Source organism: Octopus bimaculoides, chromosome 12, assembly GCF_001194135.2.
Source record: "Octopus bimaculoides isolate UCB-OBI-ISO-001 chromosome 12, ASM119413v2, whole genome shotgun sequence".
NCBI lineage: Eukaryota > Metazoa > Mollusca > Cephalopoda > Octopoda > Octopodidae > Octopus > Octopus bimaculoides.
Window position 1 is genome coordinate 27,389,173 of NC_068992.1, and position 12,215 is coordinate 27,401,387.

Consider the following 12,215-nt stretch of genomic DNA (forward strand, 5'->3'; position numbering starts at 1 on the left):
ATATATATATATATATATATACATGCATATATATTTTCATAATATAATCTATTAAATGATATATTTGTGAAAATATAAAATAATCAAAATGCATATTTCATAATTGTAGTAAAAATTAAGAAGAATAAAGTGGCCTTTAGTATTAAATTTTATGTGAGCTCCAATGTTATAAAAAAGATTTAAACCTGGGTTTCTTTTTATTCTCTCTATCTCTCTCTCTCTCTCTCTCTCTCTCTCTCATTGATGAGGTAGCATCATCACCATCCTCATCATTTTACATCCACTTTACCATGCTTGCAATTTGTCAACAGAATTTCTCCACACTTGTCCATGAATTAAACATTTTCATCTAAGATGAACCAGCCACAATAAAATTTAGATCATGGAAATGTACCTAAAAATTAAAGTAATATTAGGCCATGAAATTTAAGTTGCCATATTTGTTTGGAGATGTCTATTTTCCTTCTTCCAACACACGTACATTATTTTAGTCAATATGCAATGTTTGTTTCAGTCCTTGTTGTTTTAAGGGCCATCATGCTTAATGATGTTACATAGACATACATACATACATACATACATACATACATACATATATATGTGTGTGCGTGTGTGTGTATACATAAATACATATATATATATACACACACACACACACACACACACACACACACACACACACACACACACATACGCACACACTGGCCAGATTTAGGAATATTTTCAGGGGTTATATACAGCTGAGAAAGGTAATAGAAAATGCACTCCAATCTACCCTGTAGATAAGACTCAATAGTATACACTGGAGTAGTTTCTTGGTTGTTTTATCCAGGTATGTATGGCTTCTAAAAATATTCCTAGATCTGGCCAAAGGGAATTGAAGCTCAGCGTTTCGTGTCTTTCTCAAAAACACATCAAGACATCTGCAGCAGTTTTAAACTCAATTCACATATCATTATGTATTAACTGTACACAAAATACAATCAGAGATGCAATTTGAACATTGGATAGGTACTAAACAAATTGGATGTTCGGTAAAGTAATTTAATAGTTCATGCTTTCAATCTTGAATGATGTTAGAAACTTGTAACAGATTAGCATAATAGCAGGTAGGGGATATGTCTTTCACAGTTTGTGACATAAAACCAAGCTTGGAGAATATAATAGCATTAATAATTATAACTCCAACATGGCTTTAAACAAATCCTCACAAAAGTAACAGATCTCACTATATATGTGTGTTTGTGTATTTGCATGTAGAAATATGAGACAAAAGTACTCAATACATGGAGAGTCTATTCATTCATTTGGCACTGAGGCTATGCTCTGTCATTTTTTAAACATGTTAAAAATGGGACACTCAGAGTAGCAACAGATCCAAACTTCAGTTCTGAATGGAATGGAATATATATATATATATATATATATATATATAAGTGAAATATGAAGACAATTAGAGACCTGGTGAGTAAGGGTTACAGTTTCGTAAAAACACAAGATAAAGTTGGTAATCTAATAAAAAAAAAATAATAAACTGGTTCACTAGTATGATCACTTGTTACAGCTGTTATTGAGGAACCATTCCTTATAAACGTGGACACAGGTAGATGAACAGGAAGATATGATGCTTGTGAAAAGATCTGATGAGATTAACATATATAACATTAACTAGTCGTTCAGACTGAGTCAAAATGAAGTTCTCCAGATCTGAAAGAAATGACTTGTTTGAAAGTGTAACGTGTGACTTCATAGTAACCAGGGCAATAGGTAGAATTTTGTGAAGCTAAACTAAGAGTGGATGCTGTACTGGAAGTATGTTGCAAAGCCTGAGATTCGGCTCCAGAGTTAGCTAATTTACGATATTCCAACAAGTTCTTCCAGATTTTATTACGATGTCCGGTACCGATTCTCATACTTTGGAGATCCTAGAAAAGAAGCAAAATTCAAGAAATAAATTTTCAGTCAAATGAAAAATTTTTTTCAAGCTAACATTGATTTTTACAAATTTAAGAAACTATATTTTATTGGGGCAAATAATTTTAGTGCACTTTTGGAATAAGAGTGAAACTAGTTGTTCACTAGGCTAACTAGTGCATAGGGAATACCAGGCTTTACTTTTAAATGCAATACACATATGTAAAGACTGAAGTAATGACAATGTGATCAATGCAGCTGATGTCCTAGCAAATATTTTTCAGTGAATATCTCTGCACTGAAGATGTTAACTGTTTATATTTATTTACGTTTGATAACCAAACTGAAAATGGCTTCCTTCATCTCATATAAATACATAATTATATATATATATGTACCAATTAAAATGTTTTTGATTGAATAATGGTCACAACTTAAAACCTATTCAATACCATTATAGGATTCTGCTCTTAAACTGTGGTGTGTAATTCAATTTGCCTATGTAAACCTCATTAAAAAGAACAGCTTTTTTCACATCCTTGCTTGCATGAATAAGGTGGTTTCTGAAAACTACTCACACAGTTAGATAACTGTTGTATTATTAACCAGTCAGGTGGGTAATTTTGAGAGAAAAGTAGTCAAGTATCTTTTTTAAAAAATGCTAGTTAATAAGATCATAATGATCACCAAAATTTTTGTTTGTTGGGACTCTTAAAGGAGTGTTGCAAAATCATGGTTATATGAAACCAGTAACCTTCAATATATCTAAGCAGTACTGACAAAGAGAGCAAAGATATACTCTTTACTCTTTTACTTGTTTCAGTCATTTAACTGTGGCCATGCTGGAGCACCACCTTTAGTCGAGAAAATCGACCCCAGGACTTATTCTTTGGAAGCCTAGTACTTATTCTATCGGTCTCTTTTTGCCGAACCGCTAAGTTACGGGGACATAAACACACCAGCATCGGTTGTCAAGTGATGGTGGGGGGACAAACACAGACACACAAACACACATACATATGTATATATATATATATATATATATATATATATACATACATATATACGACGGGCTTCTTTCAGAGTTTTATCAAACCTACTATATATTTCCAAGTACAATATTACTAAGACTTATTTTGCTATCTATACTACTATGGCTGTACCAGTAATACACTGGGCTCTATGGATTTGTTATATGGATTCTAGTCACAAATACATACATAAAATGAAAAGCCTACAGGTGACCTCATTAATAAAAAAGTAATGAGATTCAGATCCAATTAACTCAAGAAAACAAGTGATATAGAAAATTAAACATGTATTTAATTGCAATGATATAACAAACATTTTTAAATTCCTCATCCTCATTAGTTTCCTAATTTTCCACGTTGGCATTAAGTGGAGAGGTTTTAACCCTTTTGATACCAACCCAGCTGAAACTGCCTCTGGCTCTGTAGTACAAATGTCTTGCTTTCAAAAGTTCTAAATTAAAATCTTCCACCAAACCTTTGTCACAATTTATGTTCCTAACACTAGCTTATTTTACTAAATTCTTTGTTATATTTAAAAGTAATTGAAAGAAACATAGAGCATCTCAACAGAAATACCGCAACAAAAAGTTTAAATATAGTTATCTTCTACATTTGAGCCCATAATGCTCTCAGCATCAGTACACCCTTCTGTGGACTCTGTTGATTCCGTTGGCCACATTTAGAAAATTTTCAACCACATTGTTTTGCTTGAGGCTTAGGCATTAATCATCCTGATTAGATGTTCTTCCTATTATCAACTGCTACAACACAGAGCAGATAAGTTTATTGTAAATCAACACTCAGTAAATTCTATTATAAAACTCAGAGATTTTGGAGTGGGTTTTTTTTCTACTCTTTATCAGCTTCAGTCCCTACAAGTGAAATGAAACAAAACAGATCCAGCAGCATGAGTTAAAATGAATTTCTGGGCCAAGAGCGATTTACAATTTCAGCTTTCATAAATGAGATGATGAAGCAGGCTAAGTGTGTTTATTGAAGACCCCCCAACACTTTCGCTATCTAAGTTGAAGATATTCTGAAAATATTTCCTGAACTAAACTGCTGCAAGCAAGACAAAGTGATATAAACTGATGCATTCAAGAAAACTGATCAGCTGTCATTAACTGAAAAAAAAAAAATATCAACAAGAAATATAAAGTACATTGTACAAAATCTTACCTCAAGTGAAAAATCATCCAGCTGGAACATATTATGTAAACCTTTCTGATGAAAATTATCGATATATGCCTGTAATCCGATTTTCGTTAACCACCTACAGAGATTTTGAGATATCAGTTTACATGCAACCACTTTATTGTGAGAGATACAAGCAAAAGAAAAAAAAGATAGTTTTAAACTTCTGACAATATCCCTAGTACTTCATGACCGTAACTTCACAACTCTGTATTTATTCAGCTGTTGCACCCTATCACATTCATATTTAATGTTTTAAGTGTATATTCACTAAGAATGACAGATTAACCCTTTAATGTTTGCATTATTCTGCCAAAATTAATGCTTTTTCATCCACATTGTTTTAAACTAATCATACATTATCTTGTAGCTATGAGATTTTGATGAGGTAGCTGTTAATTTTTAAAACGATATTGTAGGGTTGTTGTGAGAGACCAGATTTGGCCAGTTTGAACATAAAACAAGCAGAATACTTTTGGCCGGTTTAAATACTAAAGGGTTAAACTTATCCACATACACTTATAGATGGAGCCATTTAACTTAATGATATACATTCTTTTCACAACCCTAGTTCACATTATTTCTTTGTATCAATTATGGCCCAACCAAATCAACAAAATTTGTACAAAAATTAATGTTTAAAGACAAATTTAACCTTAAGCAACACAGTTAATGCAGTAGATAATATAGAGGTTCAAGACCCTCTTTGTTCCTGGTGTCTTGCAATCATGGCATCACACTTAGCTTTCTAAACAGACTCTAACAATGTTGTGTAGCTAACTTTATCCTTTACCTTTTACTTGTTTCAGTAATCAGACTGTGTCCATGAATCACAGGTTTAAGGTTAACCCTGATGGAACAGACCTATGATCAAAGACGTTCCAAACACGACCACCCTATCGGTCCTTTAGGCATAGTATGTCTTGGCCCACCTTATCCTTTTTAAGCTGGTAGGATGATTAAACAGATTTGACGAGTATTTCTAGCATGACAACTAACCACACAAAGGCTTTCTTATCGGCATGCTGTTATACATAGTCTGCTTCTGAGGTAAAATCATTCTAAACAGGTGAGATGGAATTGAAGCTTTCACTATATCAAGCGGGTAAGAAACATCTCCAGGTATGTGTCCATACATGAATTTGAATCTTGCAAAGAACACCTTTTCATATCTAGTTATAGTAGCTTATCCTTATTGTTACGAAGCTCATCTTATTAGTTCATCTAACAAAACACAGTTTAGCTCTCTCTCTCTCTCTCTCTCTCACACTCTTTGTGGCCTTGACTAGTTACCAGAGACGCTAATGCTCGCTTAAATTGTCAAAATTCATCAACCAGGCAAATTGACAGTCAGAATGCAATAATTCTAATATTACAGTGTATCATTCAAGAAAACACAAGTCATGCTACAAAATAGCAACGATTTGCTTCATTTCAAGAAGTGAATATTGCCAACAATAGGTTAATATCAATCTTACTACAGTCATTGTGGTTTATGGCAGTAGCCATTTCTGATCATCCGAAACTAAAACTACTGTCCTAGAAACACCCACTGTGATCAGAAATCCACCCATTGAGTTTTTACAAAATTATTCTACCAGGCAAAAAAAAAACAAAAAAAAAACATACATTTTAAATGAATTTACTTACTGTTCTATACTATTTTCAGCAGGTTCTCGTTTTGTAATTGGAGGGTCATCATCATGAGTAGGCTGTTGCCCATTCACCATTTGACTGTTCCCATTTTGGGTACTATTTACTTGGTTACTATCTGGAGAGAATGCTAAAGTAGACTGGCGGCTGCTATCCTGAGACTGAGAACTACTGTAACTTGTACTTGGTAATGTTGATGTACGACCAGATCTGAAACAAGAAGAAACTGCAACAATAACCAAAGCCAATAGCAAGCAGTCATCCTTTTATCTCTGTAGCTATAATAATCCTTTCTTATATAGGTGCAAGGCTTCAAATTTTGGAGGAGGAAACAGTCAATTATATTGACCTCAGTACATGACTGGTACTTATTTTATTGGCCCTGGAAGGGTGAAAAACAATTTGACGTCGGTGGAATTTGAACTTATAAGATAAAGGGCTGAAAAAATACTGCAAGGTTATTTTAGTGAATTCTCTACCGATTTTGCTAATCTGATAATATGAGGGGATGCTGAAAAGTTCCTGATTTTAAGGGTATCGTGAAAGGCCTGGTTGGAGGCTTCCAAGTACTTTTACAGGGCTAAGAAAAACTGGAGGATTGCTGCAATAAGTGTGTGAATCTGAGAGGGGAATATGTTGAATAAAATCATAATTAACTGATCCTCTTGTATTCTCTTTTACCCAAAGCCAGGAACCGTTCAGCACCTCCTCATACAAGACCCATAATCTAGGGAAGAGGAACAGTCAAATACATAGACACCATTACTGGACTGGTACTTTATTTCACTGGCCCAGGAGGGTGAAAGGAAAAGTTGATTTTGATGGGATTTGAACTCAAAACATAAAGACAACAAATACCACAAGGCATTGTATCTGACACTTTAATGATTTTGCTAAATAAGAATATTCCAGTGGTGCAATGTTACAAACTCAGATTAAGCCAAATCCTTAACTGGTGCTTATTTTTATCAACCCCAGATATATGAATTACACGGTTGAGCTAAATGTGATTTGAACTGAGATTGTAAAGAGATGCAACTAAATACCAAGAAACATTTATATCAATATTCTATCAATTCTACATTTCCAGAACTTTCTCAATAATAATGGTTTACTACATTAGCACCATGCTACAGATTTAAAGGAGAACAATATATTCAGTCATACCATTGATGCTTTGTTCATGAAGCACCACAGCAGGATTTGAACCTGGAACAAAGACAAAACTAAAAGCTAATCAGCATTTAATACCATTTCTGCAACACTACACCACTTTTATAATGGTTTCAGAATTAGGTACAAAGCCAGAAATTTTGTGGAGAGGGAACAGTCAATCATGGTAACTTTAATATTTGAATGGTATTTATTTTGTTGACTCCAGAAGAATTAACTATAAAATCAACCTCAAGAGTAAACCTAGAAGATAAAAGGCTGAAGAAGAAATAATATTTGTTTCAAATTTTGGCATAAAGTCAACAATCTTATGGGAAAAGCGCTTGTTAATTACATTGACCTCAGTATTTGACTGGTACTATATTTCATCAACCACAAAAGGATGAAAGGTAAAGTTAACTTCAGCTGGATTTGAACTCAGAACATAAAGAAAAAAATGCCACTATGCATTTTGTCCAATGCTTTAACAATTTTGCCAGCTCATCACCTTAATAACAGTAATAATTTTTTTCTAATCTTGACATAAGGTCAGCAATTTTGAGGGGAGGGAGTAAGCTGGTTACATTGACTTGTCTTCCAACTGGTACTTATTTTATCAGCCATAGAAGGATGAAAGGCAAACACTCAACCTTGGCAGAATTTGAACGCAGAATGTAAAGAGCCAGAAGAAATGTCACTACACATTTTGTCCAACATGCTAAATAATAATAATAATAATAATAATAATAATAGTTTCAAATGTCGGCACATGTCCAGCAATTGGGGAAGGGGGCTAATCAAATAATAATAATTGTTTGAAATTTTGGCACAAAGTCAGCAATTTTTGTGAGGTGGGTGTGATTTAGAAAGGACTAGCTGCTAACAACTTAAATTACCTCAACGCCAGTATTTAACTGGTATTTTATTTGATCAACCCCAAAAGGATGAAATGCAAAGTTAACCTCAGCAGGATTTGAACTCGCATTAAGAAATGAAAGTAATGCAGCTAAATATTTTTGGCTGACACACTAATGATTCTGCCAGCTCACCATAATAACAATAATTGCATATAAAACATTATATAAGATGCAGAAACTACTTGTAAATAAACCTACTTGCTCAATCTATATTTAACGTTTTATGATCCTCATCAAATCTGCACCTGTAGGGAAACGTCTTGAATAGATTTTGTCGTTTAATTTCAACAAAAATTATTCAGAAAATAGCAGTGCCTATCATCCATTCTGGACTGGGTTGGATACTAAATGTTATTTTCATACCATGATTTCACAGTGATGTCCAGAAATTTGGACACGGTATCCATCAACAAACCTTCACAGTATTTGAGGAGGGTTATATGTGTATTTCGAAGATGTATTTGCTAGGAAAGTGACTGGTTGTTAAAGTGAGGTTTCAGTCATTGTACCTTCAACCTTTTTTCAGATGCCTGTCATATTCAGAAATGTTCCTGAAATTTATTAAATCCATAAGAGTAAATTGTTCTCATCCTGCTATTTATCCCAGGGATAAACTTCCCTCATGGATTTAATAAAGTGATTGGTTTTAAATTCTGAGAACATTTTCAAATATGACAGGCTCCTTGAAGAAGGCATGAGAAACATTGTAAGTCTAACATACAAGATGAAGATCATTGACCAACACTATCAGTGTATAATAATAATAATTCCACATTTAAGAAATTCAAACAAAATGTGTGTGTGTACATATGGCTATACCTATGCCTACACTGATCTAACAAAATAAAGAAAATGTTATGTTGTGTCCTGGGTCAATGTGATCAGTTAAACCATCGAATTGGTGTCACAGCATGGCTGCAGTCCAATAAGTAAAGCCAGCTGATTGTAATTCATTAGTCTTTAACGCTATTATAACATCATTAAATTTTTATGCTTCTAAAGAAATTAATTCAATTACTTTGTCATTTAAGAAATTAGCTTCAGTATTTTACAACTACAAACAATCCTTTAATTTCATAACATTAGTAAATTATTTTGTAGATATTATTGTCACAACTTGTAGGTGCCAGCTTGCATTCCATATCAATGGCAGAGTACCTACATGGTTGTTTGAGCTATTAGAAACAGCACACAAATCTTCCTCAATTCACATTCTAAACCTGCATATAAAACAGGAAGAATGCTTTGGATAATGTTGTCTTAGATATGTTGTGTCTGAAAAAAAGATGAGCTGATACCAGCTGAAACATCTTTGATCATAGTTCTGTGACATTCTAAAAAGTTAAATTTACTTCCATCACTCTATAAATTGTTTCTCAATCAGCTGGTTCTTCATCCAATAGCACCTACAGAACCTCATAGAAAGATGCAGTTATAACAGATCAGCTTATGCTGTTATACCATGAAAAATTAAACTTGAAATGGATGATGATCTTGAAATAGATTAAGTAATAGAAAATGAATTTAATAAAGTATATTGATTTTATATATGTGTGTATATATATAGTCCAAAATTAATGATGGTCTGAATTACCAAAATTCATTTAATAAAGTTTGCCAACTTGTATAGACCTGTATACTCATAAATGATTTGAATACTGTAGTTTCAATAAAGCCCTTCTTCAGAGAGAAAGAGATTTAAACTTAATACATGGGCTATTATAAACAGTTTGAAAACCTCCTTCTGAGGAGTTGATGGGCAACGTCATTGATTATGTTTGTCCATGATGTGAAATTATCCAAATGGCATCAGATCTCAATTACAATCATTCAAAATACAGACAAGACCACTGTTTATCTCCGAGTTATTTAACCATATTAAACTGCTTCAAATAATGTATATGACGTTAAATGATGATGATGAATTATGTATATTCAAATATTCAATAATATTCAAATTTTATTCAAATATTATTTGAATTATAATTATTAATCAAATATAAAAAATATATTCAGATAATGTATTCAAATATTCAATAATATATTCAAATAATATGAATTTTGTTTTTTTAAGTATATTTTCATACCAGCATTTTTGTGCATATATCACCATTTTAACATCCACTTGTCCATTCTTGCATGGCTCTGACAAAGTTTATTGAGGCAGATTTCCAATAGCCAGATGCCCTTCCTGTCACCAATCCTCATGTTTCCAGGCAAAGTAACATTGCTCCAAAGTGAGACGTTGTCGCAGAATATTGGATATGACACAGCTAATGAAAGTGACACTCAAGTTAGAAATAATCAGCCAAATCTTGCTACAATCATACATTCTCCAGCAGCAGATCATTTATACCTAATAGAAATAGTCAACAACTTTTTCTCAAATGACACCCTGTTGTCTCATGTATATATGTATGCATGTATGTCTGAGCCTACAGTAGACTTTCTATATGGTAGCTAGATACAACAAAAATAGTAGCCAAATATCTCTCAACTCACACATAGTAACATCAAGTATAGACACACAGTAGTAACACTAATGTACATGGGTTGGCTGAAAAGTTTATAGGCTGACCAAGATACCCTCATGGAATATGACCAAATAAGGTTTATTTCTCAACATAGTCCCCTTGTCGTCCACACACTTCTTCCATCAATGTTGCAGTGCTTGGATTCCATTAATGAAGCAGCTTTCGTCCTGCCAGTCAAAAGTGTCATCAACAGCAGATATGACATCATCACTGCAATACTGGTTCCCAAGTGTTTGTTCATATTGGGGAACAGATGATAGTTAACAGGGCCAAATCAAGAGAATAGGGAGGGTGATCAACTAGTTTAAAGCCACAGTCATGCACAACAGCCATCAAAATCAAGGATTTGTGTGCTGTCCTCATGAAACAAAACCTTTTTGTCAGTTTGTCCTCATGAAACAAAAACCTTTTTGTCAGTTTTCCAGGACATTTGCTCTTGATAACCTTTAGTAACTGCCTCAGCAAGTTGACATAGTACTTACTCTCCATTAATGATCCAACCCTTCTGAAGATAATTAATAGATACAATGCCTTTTGCAGTCCAAAAAACTAAGGCCATCACCTTCCCTGCAGATGAAACGACCTTGGCTTTCTCTGGAGCAGGTGAGGAGTGTTTCTACTACATGGATTGTCTCATTGTCTCTGGTTCAAAGTAAAGAACCTAACATTCATCCTGGCTTAGGAAATGTTCAAGGAAATCAGCTGAATCTGCCTCAAACGATGTTAGATTTTCCCAGGATGTGATCAGCCTAGTGCACTTTGGATCAGGTGTCAGAAGATGTGACAACCACTGAGCAGAAGCCTTTGTCATGCCAAGTTCATTGTGCAGAAAATTCAAAACTCTTCCACAGGATATGCTGATAGCATTGGCTATTTGATTGTCATCCATCACCATGTGCTGAAGAGGTGAATACATGGCTTTCCCCATCTGGGAAAAGAGAGGGAGAGATGTGAGGTCAAAGTATATGGTGAATATGAAAAAGAGAAACAGGATACAGGAACAGAAAAGGTGCATTGGTAGGTAAGTGTGTAAGAGTGAAATTACTGTGATGGAAAATTAGTGATAGGAAAAGAGTTGGACACAGTGAAAAATAGTTTGCAGGACACACCCATGCATTAACTTTAAATCCATTTTTCCATGCTAGCATGAATTAGGTGAATACATATCTACAACCAGATGTCCTTCATGTTGCTAATGTGTGTGTATGTGTGTGTGTGTGGATACTTATATAGGTGAAATGTAACAAAGTTATTGCATTATGAAACACAGCTTCTAAGTAACCATAGAAAAAGGATCAAACATCTATGCTTAGTAGAATAACTATATTTTTACGTTCATATATTAAACAAGTTAATTGAGGAGAAAACAAGTATTTGTTCAACAGTGTAATTAATTATTGCTCTTTTCACATGTAAAAAGAAAAATACACCAGTGACAAATTAATCAACTGAAATATATTTTATCATTTCTAAATAGATGATTGTTTAGCTCCAAATCATCCTCAATCAAGTAGACTTTATGATCAAAGACAATCTAGAGTTTAAGAGGTTCAATTCAAATCAGTAAAATTGCCAAGAAACTGAAAACACATAACACTTTAAATTGTATGGTTGCTTTTATTAATTTATATCTTTATTAATTATTGATGCAAATATTTTATAACTGGTTATGTGGAAGTTTGCTTCCCTCTCATTAGTAATTAAGTTAAATCCCAGCAGATCTGGGCTAATCAAAGCCTTGTGAGTGGATTTAGTTGATGGAATCTGAAAGTCCATCATTCATATATATATATATATATATATATATATATATATATATA

At 33.5% G+C, this 12,215-nt stretch overlaps 1 protein-coding gene across 3 annotated transcripts in view; it reads right to left on the reverse strand.

The window, feature by feature from the left end:
* Positions 1–213: 213 nt before the first annotated feature.
* Positions 214–12,215, reverse strand: part of LOC106879726 (tumor protein 63) — a 274,347-nt gene continuing 262,345 nt past the window's right edge. For all 3 annotated transcript variants that reach the window (XM_052972114.1, XM_052972116.1, XM_052972115.1), the window contains 3 exons: positions 5,790–6,002; positions 4,125–4,218; positions 214–1,925 (listed from right to left, as the gene is read on the reverse strand). In XM_052972114.1, coding sequence (XP_052828074.1) covers positions 1,677–1,925; positions 4,125–4,218; positions 5,790–6,002 — 556 coding nt within the window. In that variant the 3' untranslated portion in view covers positions 214–1,676. The remainder of the gene's footprint in view (positions 1,926–4,124; positions 4,219–5,789; positions 6,003–12,215) is intronic.